The sequence below is a fragment of the Cupressus sempervirens genome, chromosome 4 (genome assembly GCF_028749045.1).
Source record: "Cupressus sempervirens isolate cs-2001-9-10 chromosome 4, ASM2874904v1, whole genome shotgun sequence".
Taxonomy (NCBI): Eukaryota; Viridiplantae; Streptophyta; class Pinopsida; order Cupressales; family Cupressaceae; genus Cupressus; species Cupressus sempervirens.
In genome coordinates, this window is record NC_143121.1 from 641,949,369 (window position 1) to 641,969,503 (window position 20,135).

The 20,135-nt window shown below is 34.3% G+C and overlaps 1 protein-coding gene across 2 annotated transcripts in view; it reads right to left on the reverse strand.

Moving 5' to 3' along the window:
- Positions 1 to 14,123: 14,123 nt before the first annotated feature.
- Positions 14,124 to 20,135, reverse strand: part of LOC149562872 (uncharacterized) — a 110,989-nt gene continuing 104,977 nt past the window's right edge. For both annotated transcript variants that reach the window (XM_089826330.1, XM_089826331.1), the window contains exons 5-7: positions 15,031 to 19,751; positions 14,745 to 14,939; positions 14,124 to 14,621 (exon numbers count right to left, since the gene is read on the reverse strand). In XM_089826330.1, the coding sequence (XP_089682456.1) occupies positions 14,258 to 14,621; positions 14,745 to 14,939; positions 15,031 to 19,751 (5,280 nt within the window). In that variant the 3' untranslated portion in view covers positions 14,124 to 14,257. The remainder of the gene's footprint in view (positions 14,622 to 14,744; positions 14,940 to 15,030; positions 19,752 to 20,135) is intronic.

Consider the following 20,135-nt stretch of genomic DNA (forward strand, 5'->3'; position numbering starts at 1 on the left):
ATCGAATTTTGCAACAACTTAGTTTTTTAGAAACTAGACTCCATTCTACACACTTTGAAAAAAAACACATAGATATTTCACATTTTTGGGATGTGTCTAATTAAAAAATTCATTAAAAAAAATACACATTATAAAATAACCTGAAAAATTTGGGATAAACTACATAGTGTTAGGTAACTTTTGACTAGAGCGATTAAAGAATTTCAAAAAAAAAGTTAAAATTTTAGGGGGGCCACACTTTGTATTGTGTTATGTTTTTTTGGAATAAATAGTACCACTTTCTGTGGCCCCCTTTTTTGAGGACCTAAAACTAAACCATTTTTAAAAAAAATTAGTAGTTTAGAAACTAGATTCAAAGGACTACTTTTGTTTTTGTCATATCTTAAAATTTTGAGCGTAACTATCGTTAAATTCTTGTTGAAGTTCAAAAATTGCTGATTTTTGAAAAAAGGTGTCCACTTATGCACCCCTTTTGGCACCACAACTTGGTGCACTTATCCAAATGGGTAACCAAAAAATATCAAACCAAAAAAATACTTGCACCATTGTGATGGGATTAGAACTAGCTTTCTAGTGATATCTTGCTTGCAAAAAACAAAGTCTACATGCCCAAGATATGGCAACAAAAATAAAGGTAGCTTCAAAGGGCCCAGAAGGGGCTAGCAAACATGTTGATGCAATGATGACATCAATTGACAATGAAGTTAAATTTGAAAACCAAATACATGTCACTACAAAAATACCCTGCCAAAAAAATTACTCAAAAATTCTCATGTGTCGGGAAAAAGTTTCACGGTAGCTAGAAAGAGCTCACAGATGCCATGAAATTTTTGACTAGTGTCAGAAAAAGTCTGGTGGCCTAAAAAATACGTGCCAATAAAACTAATGGAAACACCAAAATACTGCCTGCAAAAAAATCATGAACAACTGTAAATAGTTGAATTGCAAAAAAAGGGGTTAGCTACGGACTGCTAGGACCCTATGGACTATGCATGAGGGAGTTTCTCGGGTGACGTGTAGACATTGGGCCTAGGCGGTGGAGGTTCCAAGGTGTAGGCAAAGCTTCCAATATATGTTGACTTCCTACCTATGGAGACCACTTTGATCGAGCGTAGAGGCAAGAAAAATGAGGGTTTGGGGCTCGAGTTTCCTGTGATAAAGGTTGGCACATGGCTTGATAGTTGTAGGCATGTTACAAGGAAATAAGGCCCTTTCCTACAATACCCAATTTGTTAAAAAAAGTGCCCCTCCATTGTTAAGTTATTTTCTTTATTCTCACAATTTAAGGTATAATATGATATGTAGGAAGTGAGATCTTGGCCTAGTAATTTAAGATAAGATTTTAAATCTCCATGGTATATCAATATAAGCACACACTAGGTGCAACTACAATTGTAATAGGAGAGACGAACAATAATACTTTATGATTCTTTTATTCCAACAAATTGAAGATTATGAAGTGTGTGTGAGTGAACTGGGTTAATTGATAGAAAAATGATAAATGATAGCATAAACAATGAAATATAAAATTAAAAGCCAATACACTAAGCCAAATTGAGAAATGAGACATGTAAAGAAACCCATAGCTAGAATTTGGAATAGAATATGTTAGACATGGGTGTAGGGAACTCTAGTCTAAGGGTCTCTTTATCAATAGAGGGTTGCAAGATTGATTATAAGGATATATAGATCCATCTCTTTTAAAATTAACCCAAAAAAGCTAAAGATGGGAGTAGGGTGCCCTAGTACAAGATTATCTACTTGTTCAAAGTCAAGGACTATTTGTCCCTATTTGCCTCGTGCTCCTATAACCATTTTGCGATTGAATATAAACCTACACATATAAATAAGTAAAAAAAGTTAGTTATATATGGGTTTGCCTAAATCAAGTCCCGTATTGGCATTGTTGCCTCAACAACAACAATGATGATATAAAAGAAAGCTTATCCTTAAGGAGGAAAGAGTATAGTTCATAATTAAAATGCTAAACAATAATAATTTTTAGCTTACAATTAATAGTGGTCATGATGCAATTCTCTTTATGCAAGTTTTTTAATTGTTGATGCAATAACATGATAAGAAATAACATAATCCATCAACAATCATGCTTGAAGATAGTGTATTGTAGCTTGATTCTCTTTGTAATTAGATTTTCTCTTGAAAGCCAATTTATTGTAGCTTGTTGCTCCTTGTACTCAAATTTTCTCTTGAATGAGTTAAATCAGGACTCTAAATTATGATAATATACTTTGTGAGTAATAAATATTTATTTTATAAGTTTATCAAGGTATATACAAATTTAAGACAACATCTAATTGTGAAATGAAAAAATCATGATTAGATCACAAATGACAGAGGTCAACACTTGAATGTGTTTGAATTTGGACTCCTTTTTGAGAGACTAGAGCATTACGTGATGTAGTGCACTCAAAATTATTGAGTATTTAACACCCTAGTCATCTCAATCAAGGCCTAAAAAAGGAGGTAGGAAAGTATGAGGGCCTGAACATAGGATCTAGTCTCAACATATGCATATGAAAACACTAGGATAACGTGAGGCCACAATATGCTTCAAATGATCCAAAAGAAGAAACTTTGAAGCAAGGATCCAAAAAAAGTGTGAAATTGAAAAAACTTACAATAAACTACATTTTATCTTTACTTGATTATGAGTGTGAACTTATGCTCATACTTGTGATAAAATAGAGATAATAAATGGAGTAGTTGAGATCAAGACAAACTAACAAGATGATGACACTAAGTTAATGGAAGCAAGCCTCCAATTGCAAGATCTTGTAAATTTGCACAAAATATTCAAATATACGACGCAAACAATATTAATACTAAGGAAAACTAAAGGTTTCAAATCAACTAGGTAAAGATAACTCAATGTAATTGTTGTTTAAAGCACTAATATCATTGCAAGAGCACAAGCGGGCTTCTAGAAAGAGATAAGAGCATATATAAAAATTTAATGAGAAAAAGGGTACATAGTTCAACAACTAGTAAGTCATGTTATGCTAGGTGCATGTAGAAAGAGCCATGAACTCCACTACTCAATCAATTGTGTTATGTTGAATAATTCATCTAGTGTAGGGAAATGACCACACTATCAAGCCACACTATAATAGGTAATTAAGGCTTGAGAAAGTATAATAAATAACAACGCTCATGCTAAAAAGTTATGTTATGTTAGACACCCAATTCCCTAGAACATAGATTATAACAAAGATCAAACTACAAGACTCACTATGGAAGTTTACCAATGCTTTAGGGAGAGCTTAGATATTTGCTAAGGGATCAAGCTAGAAAGCATTGTCATGCTAGAAGATCAAGATGAATCATATGGGTGCTATTGTCTAGCAAGTTGTGTTATTTATAGTGATGCATAAACCATTAGTACTTCAAGGGATTAAACTAGAAAGACACACAAAACCATTTCTTTGAAAGTGCATCAATGAATTTATAGATAATTGGGGGGATGAATCAGTTATGTCCAGGTATCCTATAGTCCCTTCAAACATTTCAATACCAAAAAAACTTGAAAACCTTCAATAGCAATAATTTAGTGATCTCATTTAACTTTGCAATTAACTCTTATACTCCATTTACACCAAATTGTTAACACAATGTTTCTATTACTACCGAATATCAAAATTATAACTTTACTATTACCTAGTTGTTACTGAGTTGCAGTAATAAGTAACTATCATGAAAAATAACTTGCAACATAACAACGTTCATACATTTGACACCAAGATTTTTAACGTGGAAACCCTATGAAGGGAAAAACCACCTGGGACCGACAACCCAAAAATTTAACTCCTCTGAAATGAGATCTTCTAGGGGCCAACCTTGTTAAAGGTTTACATACACATTGTTAATGCGACCTGGTTAGAGGATTTACACTAAAAGATCATCTAGACCTCATCACTCCTTGATCCTATCTAAAGAGTGGCTTGCTTTAAAGGAATAAAAACATCACTACTCAATGTTACCATATAGGATTTCACAAAATTGTTAGGTCCACTCAATTAAGAGATTTTTTTTGACAATTCTTAGAAAGTAATAGTTCAAATGATCTGTTAGGTTTAGCACTACCTTTCTTGTTCAGATCTATGTTCTTCTCAGTCTCTTTCTAATCTCTTCCTTCTGACTGATTCACACCTTTTCTCTTTCACTTTGCACTTAACTCTACTTAGTTCTCCTTACTTCTTTTAGCTTCAACAACTTTGCACTTTGATCTACTCTCTCCAAAATTTCTACCAATGATCAACAACTGAATCGACAACCAAAAAATTGCCCAATCATCTCCTTAAATAGTAGTATCTCTGCTTCCAAATTTTGTCACTTAACCACAATCGTCGATCTTAGATTCATACCAAATACAATGAATCTAGAAACTCAAAAAATAGAACTTTCATTGAACTTTGTGCTCATCCTTAACCTTTTTCAATCTCCATCATCACATCTTCATTGTATTTTCCCAGTCATAGATCTTGTAACAAACTTTGACTTTAGCCTTCAAACTTCTTGAGCATTCTTTATTTTCATTAAAAGTCAGTCTCACATTCCATCTTTATAAACTTTTCCTTCCATCTGCTACTCAGTGAAAATAGCATTTCACTCAAGCATTGGATCCCTTGGTTACTATTAAACTTTCTTGGTTAACACAGATCTTTAATTTTCTTTTCCAACTTCTTAATGACAACTGGCATCACTTGATGAATACTGTCTTCCTTCTTTCATCTTGTTACTCAGTGTAGGTTGTATAGCTCATTACATTACATTATTGTAAAAAAATCAAACCAACATTACATTATCATTGTCCCACTCATTCAAGTGCCCATTGAATACCATACAACTCAATACTTTTTTCGTCAACATATTTTCTTCAAATCATCTTCATCAATCAAATGATATGACACTATATTGAATTAGCATAATGTTTAATCAAGTAAGACTTGACATCAATGACAACATAACAGTTGATATGACTCTTTTATATACATTCATAGCATTATTGGTTACATCATCAATTGGGGGGCTAACAATCCCCCTTTGGCATTGATGGAAACACATAACATATGATTTTACATTACAAAAAATTGCATAAGATAATAAAATGTATGCATTAACAACAATACAACTATTCAACTCTTTGACTTCATTTGGGTTCTCTGCAACAGATTTCATGATCAGGTGTACTCGCTATGTATCTTCAGCAGTAGCAAACTTCTTCAACATTTCTCCCCCCTAGGATATGATCTTCTTTTGTTTAGCAACATTTACTCTCTTTGCATGTTCTCTCCCTTTAATTTAGTCTTCCTATACATACTCTCCCCCTCTGACAGCAATGCCAAAGGTAGCTATAAGGTCCAATGTGAAACTTATAAAACCTTGTAGTTATCCTTGTACCTTGCATGTATTATTTACATTAGTTTCATTCCAATCATTCTCACAACTTTGCAAATGCTCATAAAGTGTGAATACTTGCATAAACTTCACAAAGATATATCTATCATCCACGAATTGATGCAACATGAATCTCTACTTAGTGAATTTTTGATAGGGGCAAGACCCCCAACTTACTTCTTAGATACTCAAAAACATCCTTAGGAAGTGGCTTGGTAAATATGTCTACAATTTTCTCCTTAGACTTCACATATTCAAGCCTAACTTGTCTCTCTTGTACTTGCTCCCTCAAGTAGTGATACTTGATTGATATATGTTTTATTTTGGCATGCATCACCAAATTCTTTGATATACTTATTGGACTAGTGTTATCACATTAAATAGTAACATGCTTGATTATCTCTTCTTACATACCTTCCAACAGCTGTGTAATCCAAACAATATTTGAAAAATTGATTGTAGTAGCAACATACTCAGCTTCAGCAGTAGATTGTGAAATGAAGCTCTATTTATTGCTTAACCATGTTATCAATCTTTCTCTTTAAAAGAAATCTTCATCACTTGTACTTTTTCTATCATCAACATTACCAGCCCAATCAACATTAGTATAGACTTTAAGTGCCAAGTCATCCTCTTGTTTATACCATAGTCCAAAATCTTTAGTTCCTTTAAAATATCTGAATATCCTCTTGACAACAGTCATGAAGGTTTCCTTAGGATTAGATGAAAACCTTACAACAATTCCAACATGTGCAATATCTAGTCTACTGTGCACACCATACTATTATTTAGCAATCATTGATCTATATTGAGTCTCATTTACCTCTATAGTAGTACCCTCCTTTGATAATTTCATTCCAGTCACCATATGTGTACCGACTAGTCTAGACTCATCCATTCCAAATGTCTTCAAGACTTCCTTTACATACTTAGATTGAGTCACATATATACCATTCTTTGTTGATGAACTCGTAAGCTAATGAAAATTTTGATCTTACCAAACATAAACATCTCAAATTCCTTACTCGCTCTAACAACAATTGTTGGTTAACTAAAAGGTGGGGGGTGGGGGTGAATCACTTGTGTCCAGTTATCCTACAGTCCCTTCAAACATTTCAGTACCAAAAAAAAACTTCAAAACCTTCAATAGAAATAACTCAATGATCTCATTTAACTTCACAATTGACTTTTATACTCCATTTACACCAAATTGTTAACTCTTTGTTTCTATTATTACCAAATATCAGAATTATAACTTAATTGTTACCTAGTTGTTACCGAGTTGCAATAATAAGTAAATATCATGAAAAATAATTTGCAACATTCACACATTTGACTCCAAGAATTTTAACATGGAAACCCTATAAAGGGAAAAATCACCTGGGACCAACAACCCAAAAAATTCACTCTTCTGAAGTGAGCTTTGCTAGGAACCAACCTTGTTAAAGGTTTACATACACATTGTTAATGTGAACTGGCTAGAGGAATTACACCAAAAGATCATCTAGATTTTATCACTCCTTGATCATGTCTAAAGAGTGGTCTTCTTTAAAGGACTTACAAACATCACTAATTGATGTTACCATATAGGATTTCACAGACTTGTTAAAATCCACTCGGTTAAGAGATTTTTTTACTAAAATTGTTAGAAAGTAACACTTCAAATAATCTGTTAGGTTTAGCACTACCTTGCTTGTTCAAATCTTTGTTATGGTCGATCTCTTTTTTATCTCTTCCTTCTGGCTAATTTACACCTTTTCTCTTACACTTTGCACTAAACTTTTCTTGATCTTCCTTCTAATCTGGTTGGTTCTCCTTGCTTCTTTTAGCTTCAACAACTTCACACTTTAATCTTCTTTCTCCATACCAATTATCAACAACTTAATCAAAAACCAAAAACTTTCTCAATTATCTCTTTAAATAGTATCTCTGTACTTTATATTCTTCCAAAAAAATTCGCTTAACCACAATCGTCTATCTCAAATTTATACCAAATACAATGAATCTAGACACTCAAAAAATAGAACTTTCATCAAACTTTGTGCTCATCCTTATTCTTCTTCAATTTCCATCAACAAATCTTCATTGTACTTTTCCAGCCTTAGATCTTGTAACAAACTTTAACTTTAGCCTTCAAACTTCTCAAACATTCTTTATTTTCATCAAAAGTTGACCTCAGATTCCATCTTTATAAACTTTTTCTTCTAGTTGTTATTCAGTGAACATAACATTTCACTCAGGAAATACATCACTCAGTTAATATTAAACTTTCTCAGTCAACACTGATCTTTAACTTGCTTTGTCAATTGCTCGGTAACAACTGTAGTCATTCGATGAACATTGTCTTCCTTCTTTGACCTTGTTACTCGGTGTAGCTTGTATAGCTCATTACATTACGAGATTAAATGATTGTAAAACAACCAAACTGACATTACAGTATCATTGTCCAACTCATTCAAGTTCCCATTGAATACCATACAACTCAATACTATGTCATTAACATACTTTTTTCAAATCCTCTTCATCAATCAAATGATATTGCACTCTATTAAATTAGCATAATGTCTAATCAACTAAGACTTGGCATCTATGACAACATAACAATTGACATGACTCTTTTACATTCATTCATAGCATTCTTATTTACATCATCAATTGGGGCTAACATGAATGACTACAAGCAATATTGAGGCATTATAGAATTTGCTAATACAATGTGATTCTCTCTACTTGAACATACATGCCCATTTCTCTCATCTTATCATGAAGGTTTTACTAATGTATTGATTTTCTAATGATGTATGCAAGTTGTTCTGAATGAAGATTATGAGATTTTGAATGATGAAGGGGACTCCAACACAGGTAGAGGAAAGTAAGTGTCAAGCTCAAAGAATGACTTTGATACTAGGAAAAGGAGGGAAGGATTACGGCCAAAGAATTTTAAAAAAAAAAACACTTATTAGAGATCAAAAGTTATCTATTTATAATTATTTTTTTATTTTTTACTTTTTGGTTGTATTTTGAATTGAAAAAAAAAGCATACAAAATAAACATTGAGTAGTAATGAATTTCTATGACAAAAGTTTATCAGACTAGCGTCAAACTTCAGCATGTGAAAATGGAATTTAAAAAGATGAGGGCAATAAGAAATGGATTTTTCATGAAGGTTGGTGTTTGAAAGTGAAAATTCTAGAAACTTGAAGGAGATTCAAAAAAATCAAATTAGCATGAGTACCTAAAAGTTCCACTTGACATTTGGTAACCAATATCTCCACTAGTGTCAAATTATGCAAACCTCCATATGTTCCACACTTAGTGTCATGTTACGTAAACCTCCACCTATAATTAAAGTGGCCAAAAATTCTACAAGTGGAGAAACCACCACCTAGCACATACTTTGATTGCCTCTTTTTTTGTGTCTGACTAAAACATATCCACCATGGATTAAGATGTAATATTTTAATTGTTATTCAATGATTTAATGAAATCAAATTAAGCACTCAAGTGGAGAAAATTCCACATAATGCCAAATATGATAGTTTCCTCTACTTGGTGTCTATGGATGAAAGGCTTCATCATTGATTAAAATATAACATTTAATTTCTAACCAAAGATTGAAGACAAATGGGGCACTTGAGTTTGAGTTTTGGTGCCAAGGAAGGATGAAAACAATTTCATAGTACACAATTTGTCTATTTAGGCATGAACCTCCACTTCATACTTTGCAATATTTTAAGCTTCTTGCCAAGACATCATAAAGAGTTGCCATATCCAGTCTTTCGATAGGCTTGAGAGGAGTCATCCATTGCCTATATAAATAGTGTTAATGATTAAAGCTTCTTCTTTATCAAAAGTCCATGATACATAGTGGTATGTCATCATTGTTTTACAATAGAAATACAACTATAATACTTAAACTAACAAATTTTAACACCATTCAATTATATCCAAGGGAACAAGACAACGATGATGATCATTCATTATCAAATTCTTAGTCTATTTTATTCTTTAAGAAGAAAATTGATTATTTTTTATTTTATTATTCAAATTTCAATCCTATAAATAAAATAAAAGAAAAAAGAGATGGGGGGTTGGCAGTCCAACAAAGTTTTAATGTCTATTTCCTTTCAATTATTTCTATTAGTAACGATTCCATGCTTACCAAATCAATATTGCAATACAATGCCTATTAAATACTCCTTTCTAATTTGTTGTGATTTCCTATTAACAAAACCATTATTCCTAACCTTGATAGTGAAGGAGGGTGTTTTGAATTAGAGGAGTTATATGAACTTGAAATAGAGGTGTTTCATGTCAAGCATGACTTAAACAATATTCAACCAAAGTTAAGACAAGAATTAATCTTGTGCTAGAACCTCTTTTTTTTATTACTCTTATAATTCTTCAACTTTGGAGTTAATTATGAGATTATTCCACTTTTTGGTATATAGTGCCCTAAATATTCACCTAGCTCAAGTTATAAAAGTGTTTTTTTTTGGTGCAAGTGACAAACCACTAATATTTTATTAATATATAATCTAGTTTAAAGGTTTATGGAGGAAAGAACTGGACAAAAAACCTCCAATCGAATGTCTTCATAGCACATATTACAATAAGAGCTAGAAAGCCCTCCACAACAAGACAAGAATTAACCTTGTGCTAGAACCTCCTTTTTTTTCATTACTCTTATAATTCTTCAACTTTGGACTTAATTATGAGATTATTCCACTTTTTGGTATACAGTACCGTACATATTCACCTAGCTCGGGTTTTAAAAGTTCATTTTTTTTGGCAAAAGTGGTAAGCCACTAATATTTTTATTAATATACAAAATTTGGTTCAAAGGTTCATGGAGGAAAGAACCAAAAAGAAAACCCCCAATTGTCACCAAATACAAAAGCTACATTATAGAAATATATGAAGCAACAAAATGTCTTCATAGCACAGATTACAATAAGAGCTAGAAAACCCTCCATAGCAACAATTGAACCAAGATATTTCCTCAAAATAACAACACTGAACATTTATTCAACCAAAATTACTACAAGAATTAATCTTGTGCTAGAACCTCCTTTTTTTGTGCATTACTCTTATAATTCTTCAACTTTGAAGTAAATCTTGAGATTATTCCACTTTTTGGTATATAGTGCCCTAAATATTCACTTAGCTCAAGTTATAAAAAGTTCTTCTTCTTTTTTTGCGAAAGTGGCAAGCCACTAATATTTTATTAATATATATAATTTGGTTCAAAGGTTCATGGAGTAAAGAACCAAAAAGAAAACCTCCACTCGTCACCAAATACAAAAGATACATTATAGAAATATATGAAGCAACAAAATGTCTTCATAGTACAATAAGAGCTAGAAAGCCCTCCACATAAGCATTTGAACCAAGATAAAAACACTCTGATTTCTCAAAATAATGGCAATAGACATTTCAAATCGATAGCCTCTATATACAAACACCAAAAGTACGAAGCATCTGATAGCTAAAAACATCCTGAAACAAGTCTTCTTATTGGTCTATTGATATCAATAGAATGAAGCTGTCGACAAAAGTGTGTCATTATGTAATCCACCTTATCGATGCTCAAAACCCTTCTTATCATGAAGGACTAGCCAAAAACCCTAGTTGCTCTGAATAATCTTCCAAAAGACCCTAATCCAATAAGGAAAAAACCATACATACCCTATTTGGATGAAAGGAGCTACAAATAGGTAATGAAGGCCAGTAGCTCAGGAACCCCCAATTTCTTCTGAACAATCTCGCTAGCTCCAAGGTCACAATGATCCCCAAAAGCATTCCTTAACAGGCTCCTAAGCACATCAATTTTCCCCAAAATCCAAAAATATTGACCCAAATTGTGAAAGACAAACCTAGATTACTCCTCCATGGGATGGACATCCTCATTCTCAATATGTTCTAAGATATGCAACTGATAAATTGCCAATCTAGTTGCCTCAATTTCACCCAACACAACCCGAAATTCAAAACCAAACCAAATATATTGCTCCATATGATGTGTATTATCAAGAATTACTAGAATAGCAGATAATTTTGTATAAATATGTTTGCAAATGTCTAAAGGGAAAAAAGCAACCCACATTGTGTAAGACATGGAAGAAATGGCCGAAATCTTGAAGTTGTATCACTCTTTTCATTCTATCAAATACCAGTTTAAATTCCAATTTGTCTTTTAAAGGCTCATGAGGAAAAAAGACCATCAACCAAAGCATTCCCCTCCCATAGGTCATACTTTGTAATGTTATGAAGCAATTTTATATTAACACAGATTTCTTTTCTAATCATTCTGCCAATCATTTCCTCTAGAATAGACCTAGACTGCACTATATCCTTTATATTAGAGAGAAAAATCAAAACCAATTGCGAAGGAAAAATAAAGTGCCACCCTAATGGCGAAAGAACCTCATTATCAATAATCTTCTTAACAACCCATAAGTACTATAAACAAGAAGGAATGAAAACTTGAGCCAAATGGTCATCTGAGACATTGACTTCAAAGAGCTGCTCCCACTCACCAATATCCAACCTAACTCACCAATTCCTTGGATAATAATACATTTGTGAGTATTGGACACACTGGCAGATGAAACTAAATTTTTGAAAGCAACAATGACAACAAAAGCTTTAGAATGAAGAAACACCCACTTGGCACTGATACCTAGTTGAAGTACTATGGGAGTAAATGCAATTTCAACTAAGGCACATGAGAAAAGAAAGAGATACAAACAGAAACAAAAGTGAATAAATTAGCTTCGCAGAATTATCCCAGCTATTAGTCACTTTGCTAATCAATAATGACCTAAGCTTCACTCATATTTCCAATTTCTTTTTAATACATCCCTTACATAATATCCTCTCACTTGACTCTGATAAGCTCATGAAGTACAATAGGAGTAAATGTATTGCAAATGCACCAAGTGTGAAAATTGCGAACCAAAACATCAACTAGAAAATAAACACACCTGAATACTCCAATGGGCACCATGAAAGTATGTTTTCCTTGCCAAAACAAAGTGAGAAATAAAGAAAAAATGACACCCAAGTTAATAAAATGAAAGGTGAACATCAAATAAAGTGAAATAAAAGATAGAGGACAATCAGTTTGAGCCCTCCATTTAAAGTGATACCAAATATGAAGATATCAATATTTTATTATTTTTTGAAGAGATAAAAATAAGTTAAAACAAATCAAAAAATAAATTAAATGGATACTTAAGATCAAAAGCAAGAACATAAAGAAAGAAAGTATCACCTTACACTATTTAGAGGATAGAGATACAACTAACAATCACACCTTAGGGTGCAATGGGTACATTGAAGACAAAAGGTGAATTGGGGAGATTTTTCCTTTTCATGTATTTGTATAACTAATATGGTCATTTGGTAGACTTTTTAGTTGACAATGTTTGTGTAAGATTAGTTTGAATGGAGAAGTGATAGGTAGACAAATATATTAAGAAACCTCTCAAACAAGAAAATAATCATGTCCCATTACCTTAAGCCTTAACCTTAAATCTTATCACAAACATTAAACCATAATTGTAAGCATAATCTTATTGTAAACAAAATCATTACCAAAACTTTAAACACAACTCTAATCCTAATCAAGACATAAAATTAAACCATTATCCTAGCCTTAACAAAAACATTAACCATAAAATAAACCATATTCCTAAATCTAACCTTAACCATAACCCTAACCATTATACTAACTTTGATCTAACCCCTTATCCTAACAATAGTTGTAACCCTAGATATTATTGACAACCCTACTCTATCCCTAACACTAACTTTAACCTTAACATTAAATCTTAATCCAACTCTAATCCTAATCCTAACAGGGATGCCTTCAGCATAACTACTTTCAATGTATTTCTTTTCTATTATTTTTTAAGCTAAAAAAAACTGTAGCTCAAAATTATCAAAATGTGTTTTACTCAGTAGGGTCATGTTATTTAATACATAGAGTAAGTGAGAATACAATTTGTAGAACATAAGATACCAACACAAACTTCAAAGTATAAGTATGAATCCCTTGTCAGAAAGGAAAGATAAGCATCATTCCACTAAATTTGATATGCGTTGTTGACATGATAAATTACAGATGGTGTCCGACACATACACAATGAGTATATGTCATTTACAAATGCATGGAATTGGAGTTGATGTTAGAATTATGTTACTGAAATTGTAATTGTTCAAGGAAGAATCTAATTAATAAAATTTCTGTTAACTTTGTGGGACATCAATGTTTGAATCTAGGAAGTAACTCTGAATGTTTTGTGATAATTAATTGTCTTCATCCATTCTTCTGCTGGACGTTATTTCCTCGTGTTATGGTTTTTCATGATTAAATTATTCATTGATACAATTCCAAAGATATTTGTTTCAATATTACACGTGTTATTATTTAAGTTAAATCTAACAAAGTTGAGTAACCTCATTAGTGAAATAGGAGTTCTTCAAGTCTCGTGCTCCACCTCTGAGATTAAAAAAATAGGCGTGTCAAATAACTGTGTAAAATGTTTATATTAGTGGGCTTGTTTTTCTTCCAGATTTAAAAAATTAAACCAGGGAGCTTGCTTTGCTAATTTGAAAAACAAAGAATTTCCTCATGACAGTTAATATCTAAGGAATAGCACAACTTAGGCACCTCCATCCGCATGAAAAGTCTTTTCTAGAGGTTATTGATGCACAAGAAACTTGTTTATTATGTTCTCAACAAGAATCAACACATAGAAATGAAGTTTAATGAACCAAAATAGGATAGATGCATCATAAACAAAAACTGAAAAATTACCAGGGGTATATTTGACTGCTAACGCCTTCTAATGCTTACTGGATATAAACATTGTAAGTTCTTCTTCTTAAGAAGAGATTCAAGCTTGTTTCTATTCTTACCACAGGGCATGAAGTCTTCCAATCTTAATTTTGATGCTTTATACATATCAGTCATGGCAGCCTCCCCCCTTTCTTTCTTTACAACATTCAAGACTCTGGTAACTATGTCTAATGCAAGACCTGGTCTTAATAAATCCCCTCCTTCCTTAATTATCGTTGTGCATTCTGCAAATGAAAGAATTTCTGCTACCACAATTTTGCCAAGAATCCCTCCAAAGAAGTCAGGTACCCTGGGTTCATCAACAATAGTGTCTTCCAAGGAGGATAATGAGATAGCTATCCTGAAAATAAATTATGACTCAATTCATTTAGAAAAATTATATCACTTAACAAGTCACAGGAACATCAAAACAAAAATTTCTTATATTTTCTTTGAGATTTTTGGGGGAAAATTTAGCACTGACCCTCTTATGAGTTGGTCATGGTTTAGTACGGAAGGGTTTTTCTTGTTGAGGTGAACAAGTAACTTTGAAAGCAAATCCCTTTCAACATCTTTCCTGTCAAATGAATCTCTCATCCATTGGGACACCATATCTGAGTGAAATGATGCTGCCTTAAGGTTAGTCACACACAAAGCAGCTTCATCCATATCTCTCACGCTGCAGGCCAGAAAAATGCCAAACAAACATTATAAAAACATAAAACTAACGAATATAGCAACTATTAGTGCTCTTTCAAAAAATGGCATACCTGTAATACTCATTTATTGCCATATCTGACCTTTCTCTCAGCCCATGCTTGGCCATCAGTGTCTTATCTAGTGAATCTTGGAGTTGTCTTACATTATTCTCCATGACCTTAGAATTACCATCATAACATTCTTGCTTCCTAAATTTTTCACTCATGGAATTGATAGAATTTCTTTCCTGATCAGATGGCATCGAAGACGGCTCAAAGGAATTTGGAGTTGCAGCAACAGAACAACTGTTTGAGATATATTCATCCCTTTGGGCCAATCCCTCACAATCAATATGATTACTCCAACCTATCATTTGGCCCAAGTTTGCTTGTCTGTTATCCACAGGAGACACTTGGTAGGCATCTGCTGCTTTGTTCTGTTTGAGTGGAAAAGGATGCTCCCCATTTATGACTCCCCTGGTAAGACCTCCCTGAGGTCCAAGTGTCAGAGGAATGTCAGATGGTTTGTGTGTTGACTTCTTATGTCTGGACTTCCTTTCTGAAACAATCCTTCCTTCTAATCTTACATCTTTCCTGCCATAACCCATGTGGCGCTGGGCTTCCTGAATATTCTGAACTGAACCAATTGGTTGACATGAAGAAAATTCTGAAGATGTGAATTTCTGTGAAGCATGGTCATATAGTGAACGGACCTTTCTTCCTGAAGAACCACTTGCATGCCCATGTTTTGAGCGGACACTATGTGCTTGACCCTGTTGAACTGCATCTCTATGCACTTCTTCAATCATTTTTGGACCCTCTACTCTTGTCCTTTGTTGCCATCCATTCTTCCTAAGATCAATCACATCCTTCAACATGAACCTTAGCCTAGAAGGTAGATTTTGATTATTACATAATCTGGTCATTATCTCAAAGTAAACATCAATGCGTTCACGGGTTTTTGACTGATCAATCATGTGCCCAATAGTGCTCATCAATTTGCACAATGCTTCAACATCTTCTTCATCAGGATTCTCATGCTCCCTAAGTAACTTCTTGATGCATTCATGCATGATACGCTCGCTCAACATGCTTATTTTGTATAGTTCACCAATGAACCTTATATTTCCTAGCATCCGTCTCCGTGCTGTGATTTGCATATGTTCTCTGTATTCATTAGATTGTTCTACTTCAACATCTTCTTCAATCTTATCAGCTTCTTCGCATTCCCTTTCATCCCTTTGAAACTCTTCTTGGCACCTACTGAGGAGGACCCGCTTGAAAGTTATTTTTTCATTATTGTCATTAAATTCAGGTAGCTCTGCTGCAAGATTTAAACAAAACTTTGCATACATCTCACAGAATGTGGGCTCCATTAGAGCTTTATCAAAAATTTGAGATATCACTCCAGTAAGAGTAAATGCAGAATCAATATTCACTTCTTTAACCTGATAAAAAAGTTTGTCAAAATTCTGAGGTGTTAATTTGTTCAAAATTGCCTTAATTTGTCTTTGTTTTGAGTTTTCCTCGTCAGAAACTTTACCAATTTCATACTTTTTCTTGGCTCTATGTATTGCAGGTAAATTATTCCAGGTAGGAAAAAAATCCTCTTGGAGAGATACAGAAGAATGCTGCCACCTATCAGCATCACATGCGTTCCTTGGAATGCCACCCAAAGGAACAGAGATCTGCCTTACAGGATCTCCAGGAATACAAGCAGGAGTTGATGGCTTCACTGATGCTCCGTGCACATTCCTTTTAAGTCGGGGATTAAAACCACGCCTTTGTCGAAAGCCACAAGCAGGCAATGCAGGACTATCTTCCATTTGAATATCATGATGTAACGAAAAATATCCCCCTGACCTGATCTTTCTGTTATCAGTAACTAAATTATTAAATACATGTTTAGACTTATTACCACTATTAATTGGCTCATATGAATGCCTAGCAAATCCTGAAAATTTGAAGAGGTGCCCGGCTAAGTCAGCTTGAATTTCATAGTGAGAAGGAAGATTTCTGAATTGATCCTTAAATGTTAACAAGAAATCTCTTGAGTACTTCCTGTATTCCAGATTTCTAGCTTTTGGGACACCCACCTGCACCATTTTTGTTAAATTAACAAACCTATTTTCCATCAAATTGTTTTCAGTTGGAAGTTCATCTAGACCTTCTCTATCATCTAATTTCATTTGGATTTTCTTGACAAATCTAACTGAATGTTTGCCCTTAACAGAAAGCTTAGCAAAATCACACGTGTTTGGAAGATTAACACAATCATTCTGTTTTTCTGGTGCTTTGCACGCATTAGCCAAGTTATACAAGTCACCAGTTGAACAGGAAGCATCTTCTCTGGCTAGACAGTTCTTCTTTTTCTTCTTCTTCTTCTTGCTACCAGTATGCTTCATTCCAGAGCCAGATGAAGGCTGAGAATTGCTCATAAGTGGCACACTTTCAACCTTTGCTTTGCCACTAAGGGTAAGGCCGACAGGCTTATCTTTCAAATTGACACTAGCCCTTTTTCTAGCACCATCTGAAACTTTCTTCCTTTCTGATTCTGTGGTAAAGGGTGCCTCATGCATAAACATTGCTTCTCCCGATTCATGACCAAACTCACAGTGGGTCTCCACTTCATGTGCTGCGACTTCTTTCACCTGAGAAGAATCGCCTCGCTTAAATTGAAGAGTAGTTCCAAGACCATTTTCATTCTCCTTTATACAAGGCTCTTGTAATGTTGATTGTTCATCCACAGCTTTCAAAGAATGTTCTTGAGACATGCTTACACCTGAGTCTAGTTGTTTCCCATTTGGTCCATCAGTAATTTCACTTAAGACAACTGGTGAAATCAATTCATCAGTCTTTTCTGCAGCTGGAGGGAATTTTTCAAGGAAAGTATTAGACTTAAAGACTTCCCTAGATTTAGTAATGGTGTTGGAATTTCCATGCAAAGAGAAAGCAGCAGAAGTTGAATCAAACTTTGCAATGCCATTTCTTTGACATTCATATGCATCAGCTAGATGATTTCCTACTAGCAGAACACCATTGGAACTGATTATGGAGTTCACAGAAAAGTTATCCAGATTCACCATTTCAGCTGCTTTTTCCAACTCTAAATTTCTGGTACTTGCATCTAAATTAAAATTCGTTTGTGTAATTTGTGCCACATCCACAGGCCTCAAATGTTCAATGGACTCATTTACAACTTTATCATCACTAACTTGACAGCAATTAACATGTCCTGCAGTCGGTGTAGTTCTCTCTGCAGAAAGTTTTGAAGCTTCTGCATTGAATGGTCCCACTTCATTCAAGTTCCCTGATAATTGTAATACAGATGGTCTTCCATCACTGGGTGAGTTATTTACAAAAGAATGTGAGGAAATGACAGCAGAGGAAGTAACTAAAGCTTTCTTTGGGTTTTCACATTTTGATGCAGAAGATGACTTCCTCTGAATCTTTGTTTTGTTGCTTTTTTTTGAATGCTCCATTGTTGTTGGGCTCAATGTTATGATAGATTCTCCTTCCTCACTTCTATAGTTGGAGACTTTTGGTCCTCCTCTTGGTGCAGAAACTGGAGCATTTGATGAATCCATATCAACAGCTGGAGTCAATCTTATGGAAACAGCTGTAGATGGAATTGGTTGTTTAATGCCATAAGTAGCTGAATCTACTACAGATCTTTCTATATCACAGCTAAGGGTTGATGTTTCACTTGATAAAGAAGACAATAAACCACTTTGAGTAACTGAACTCCAGTTTCCTGGAGGAAGATTTTTTGATGAATCCAACTGTCCACTGCATGTGACATATGTACTGTTTGGAAGATGAGCATCATCAACCTGAATAAAAGATGAAGAGGCAATTATATTCTTTTCTGCAGGCAGAGGAAGAACAGATTGCACTCTATCATTATCTGTTGCCAAAGAAATTGGCATTACATGGCCATGAAGAGCACTAATCCGTGGAGTCCCAATACTAGTCGTATGAACTAGAGGTTGGGTGTTCAATGCAGAGAATGCTGTGTTTTGCTCAGGAACTCTCAGTGAGCCCATAGGAATAGGAGGCTTTAAATTCTGATAATATGCAGGAACGGCATGCCTATATGATATTTCCTGTGCTGAGTAAAAATTCTGAGTCTGAGAATGGACTGGAGGATACAACTGAGGAGAATGGGTAGCAGCTGTTCTCTGTGGCATGATTGGGGAACCTGGAAATGAAACCACACAACTATCCATATATGACTCAGACTTCTTACACTTTGAATCAAATCTCAACTCTTCATGATTCTCAGGATGAGTGATCTTAATGGCCTTGTTGAGATGCGGATTAATGCACTGATTTTCAAACAGAGGCCCAAACTGTGTACCAGGGATCTGACTAGGTTGCCCACTTCCAATACCAACACTGGTTCTGGAGCTCACAGGATGGGCTATCCGTACCAATTGTTGCATTGGTAATTGAAATGCAATGGGATTAAGATGCTGAGGTGCACCATGTGATGTGTGTAGATGCATAGGCTGTTGTAATCTTAAATATTGCCCCTGCATCATCATGGCCTGTTGTGAATGCAAGGCAGGCGGCTGTAATGATGACAATTTTTCCAGAGTATCACCTGAAATTTGTGCCTGTGAACTAGGTACTGAACAATGCATCTGAGCTGCAACAGACTGAGTCTGAGTCTGTTGAAACTGTACAAAATTTATACCTCCAGCTATGTGATAATGGTTTGACGAAGGGAAAGGTAGTCCATTTGGATGCCCATATATTCTTCCTTGAACCTGAGACTCTTGAAGTGGATTCTGCAAACAGGAGAAGAACAAGTAAAATTATAGAGATGCATTAATATAAGATATTAAGGCACTTGGAAATAGTGCAAAATCAATCTCAAATCACATTTGTGATTTAGAGAGGACCAAATGCTTTAGGGATGCAACATTTGCAGCATCATACTACGCCAGCACTAAGCAATAAAACATAATGCCAAGTTTAGCTTTCTAAATTCAGTAAATATTGAAGCCTTACAGTACAAGCCATCACCACTCAAGGAACTCACATGAAGGAGAAAATAATCAAAAGCCTGGTGAAAAAGCAACCTAAAAATCCCAGTTATATTTCCACTCACAAAAGTCATGACATGCTGAACTAGTTCTCATGGCTATCTGAAAGGCAAGAAAGGAAGAAAA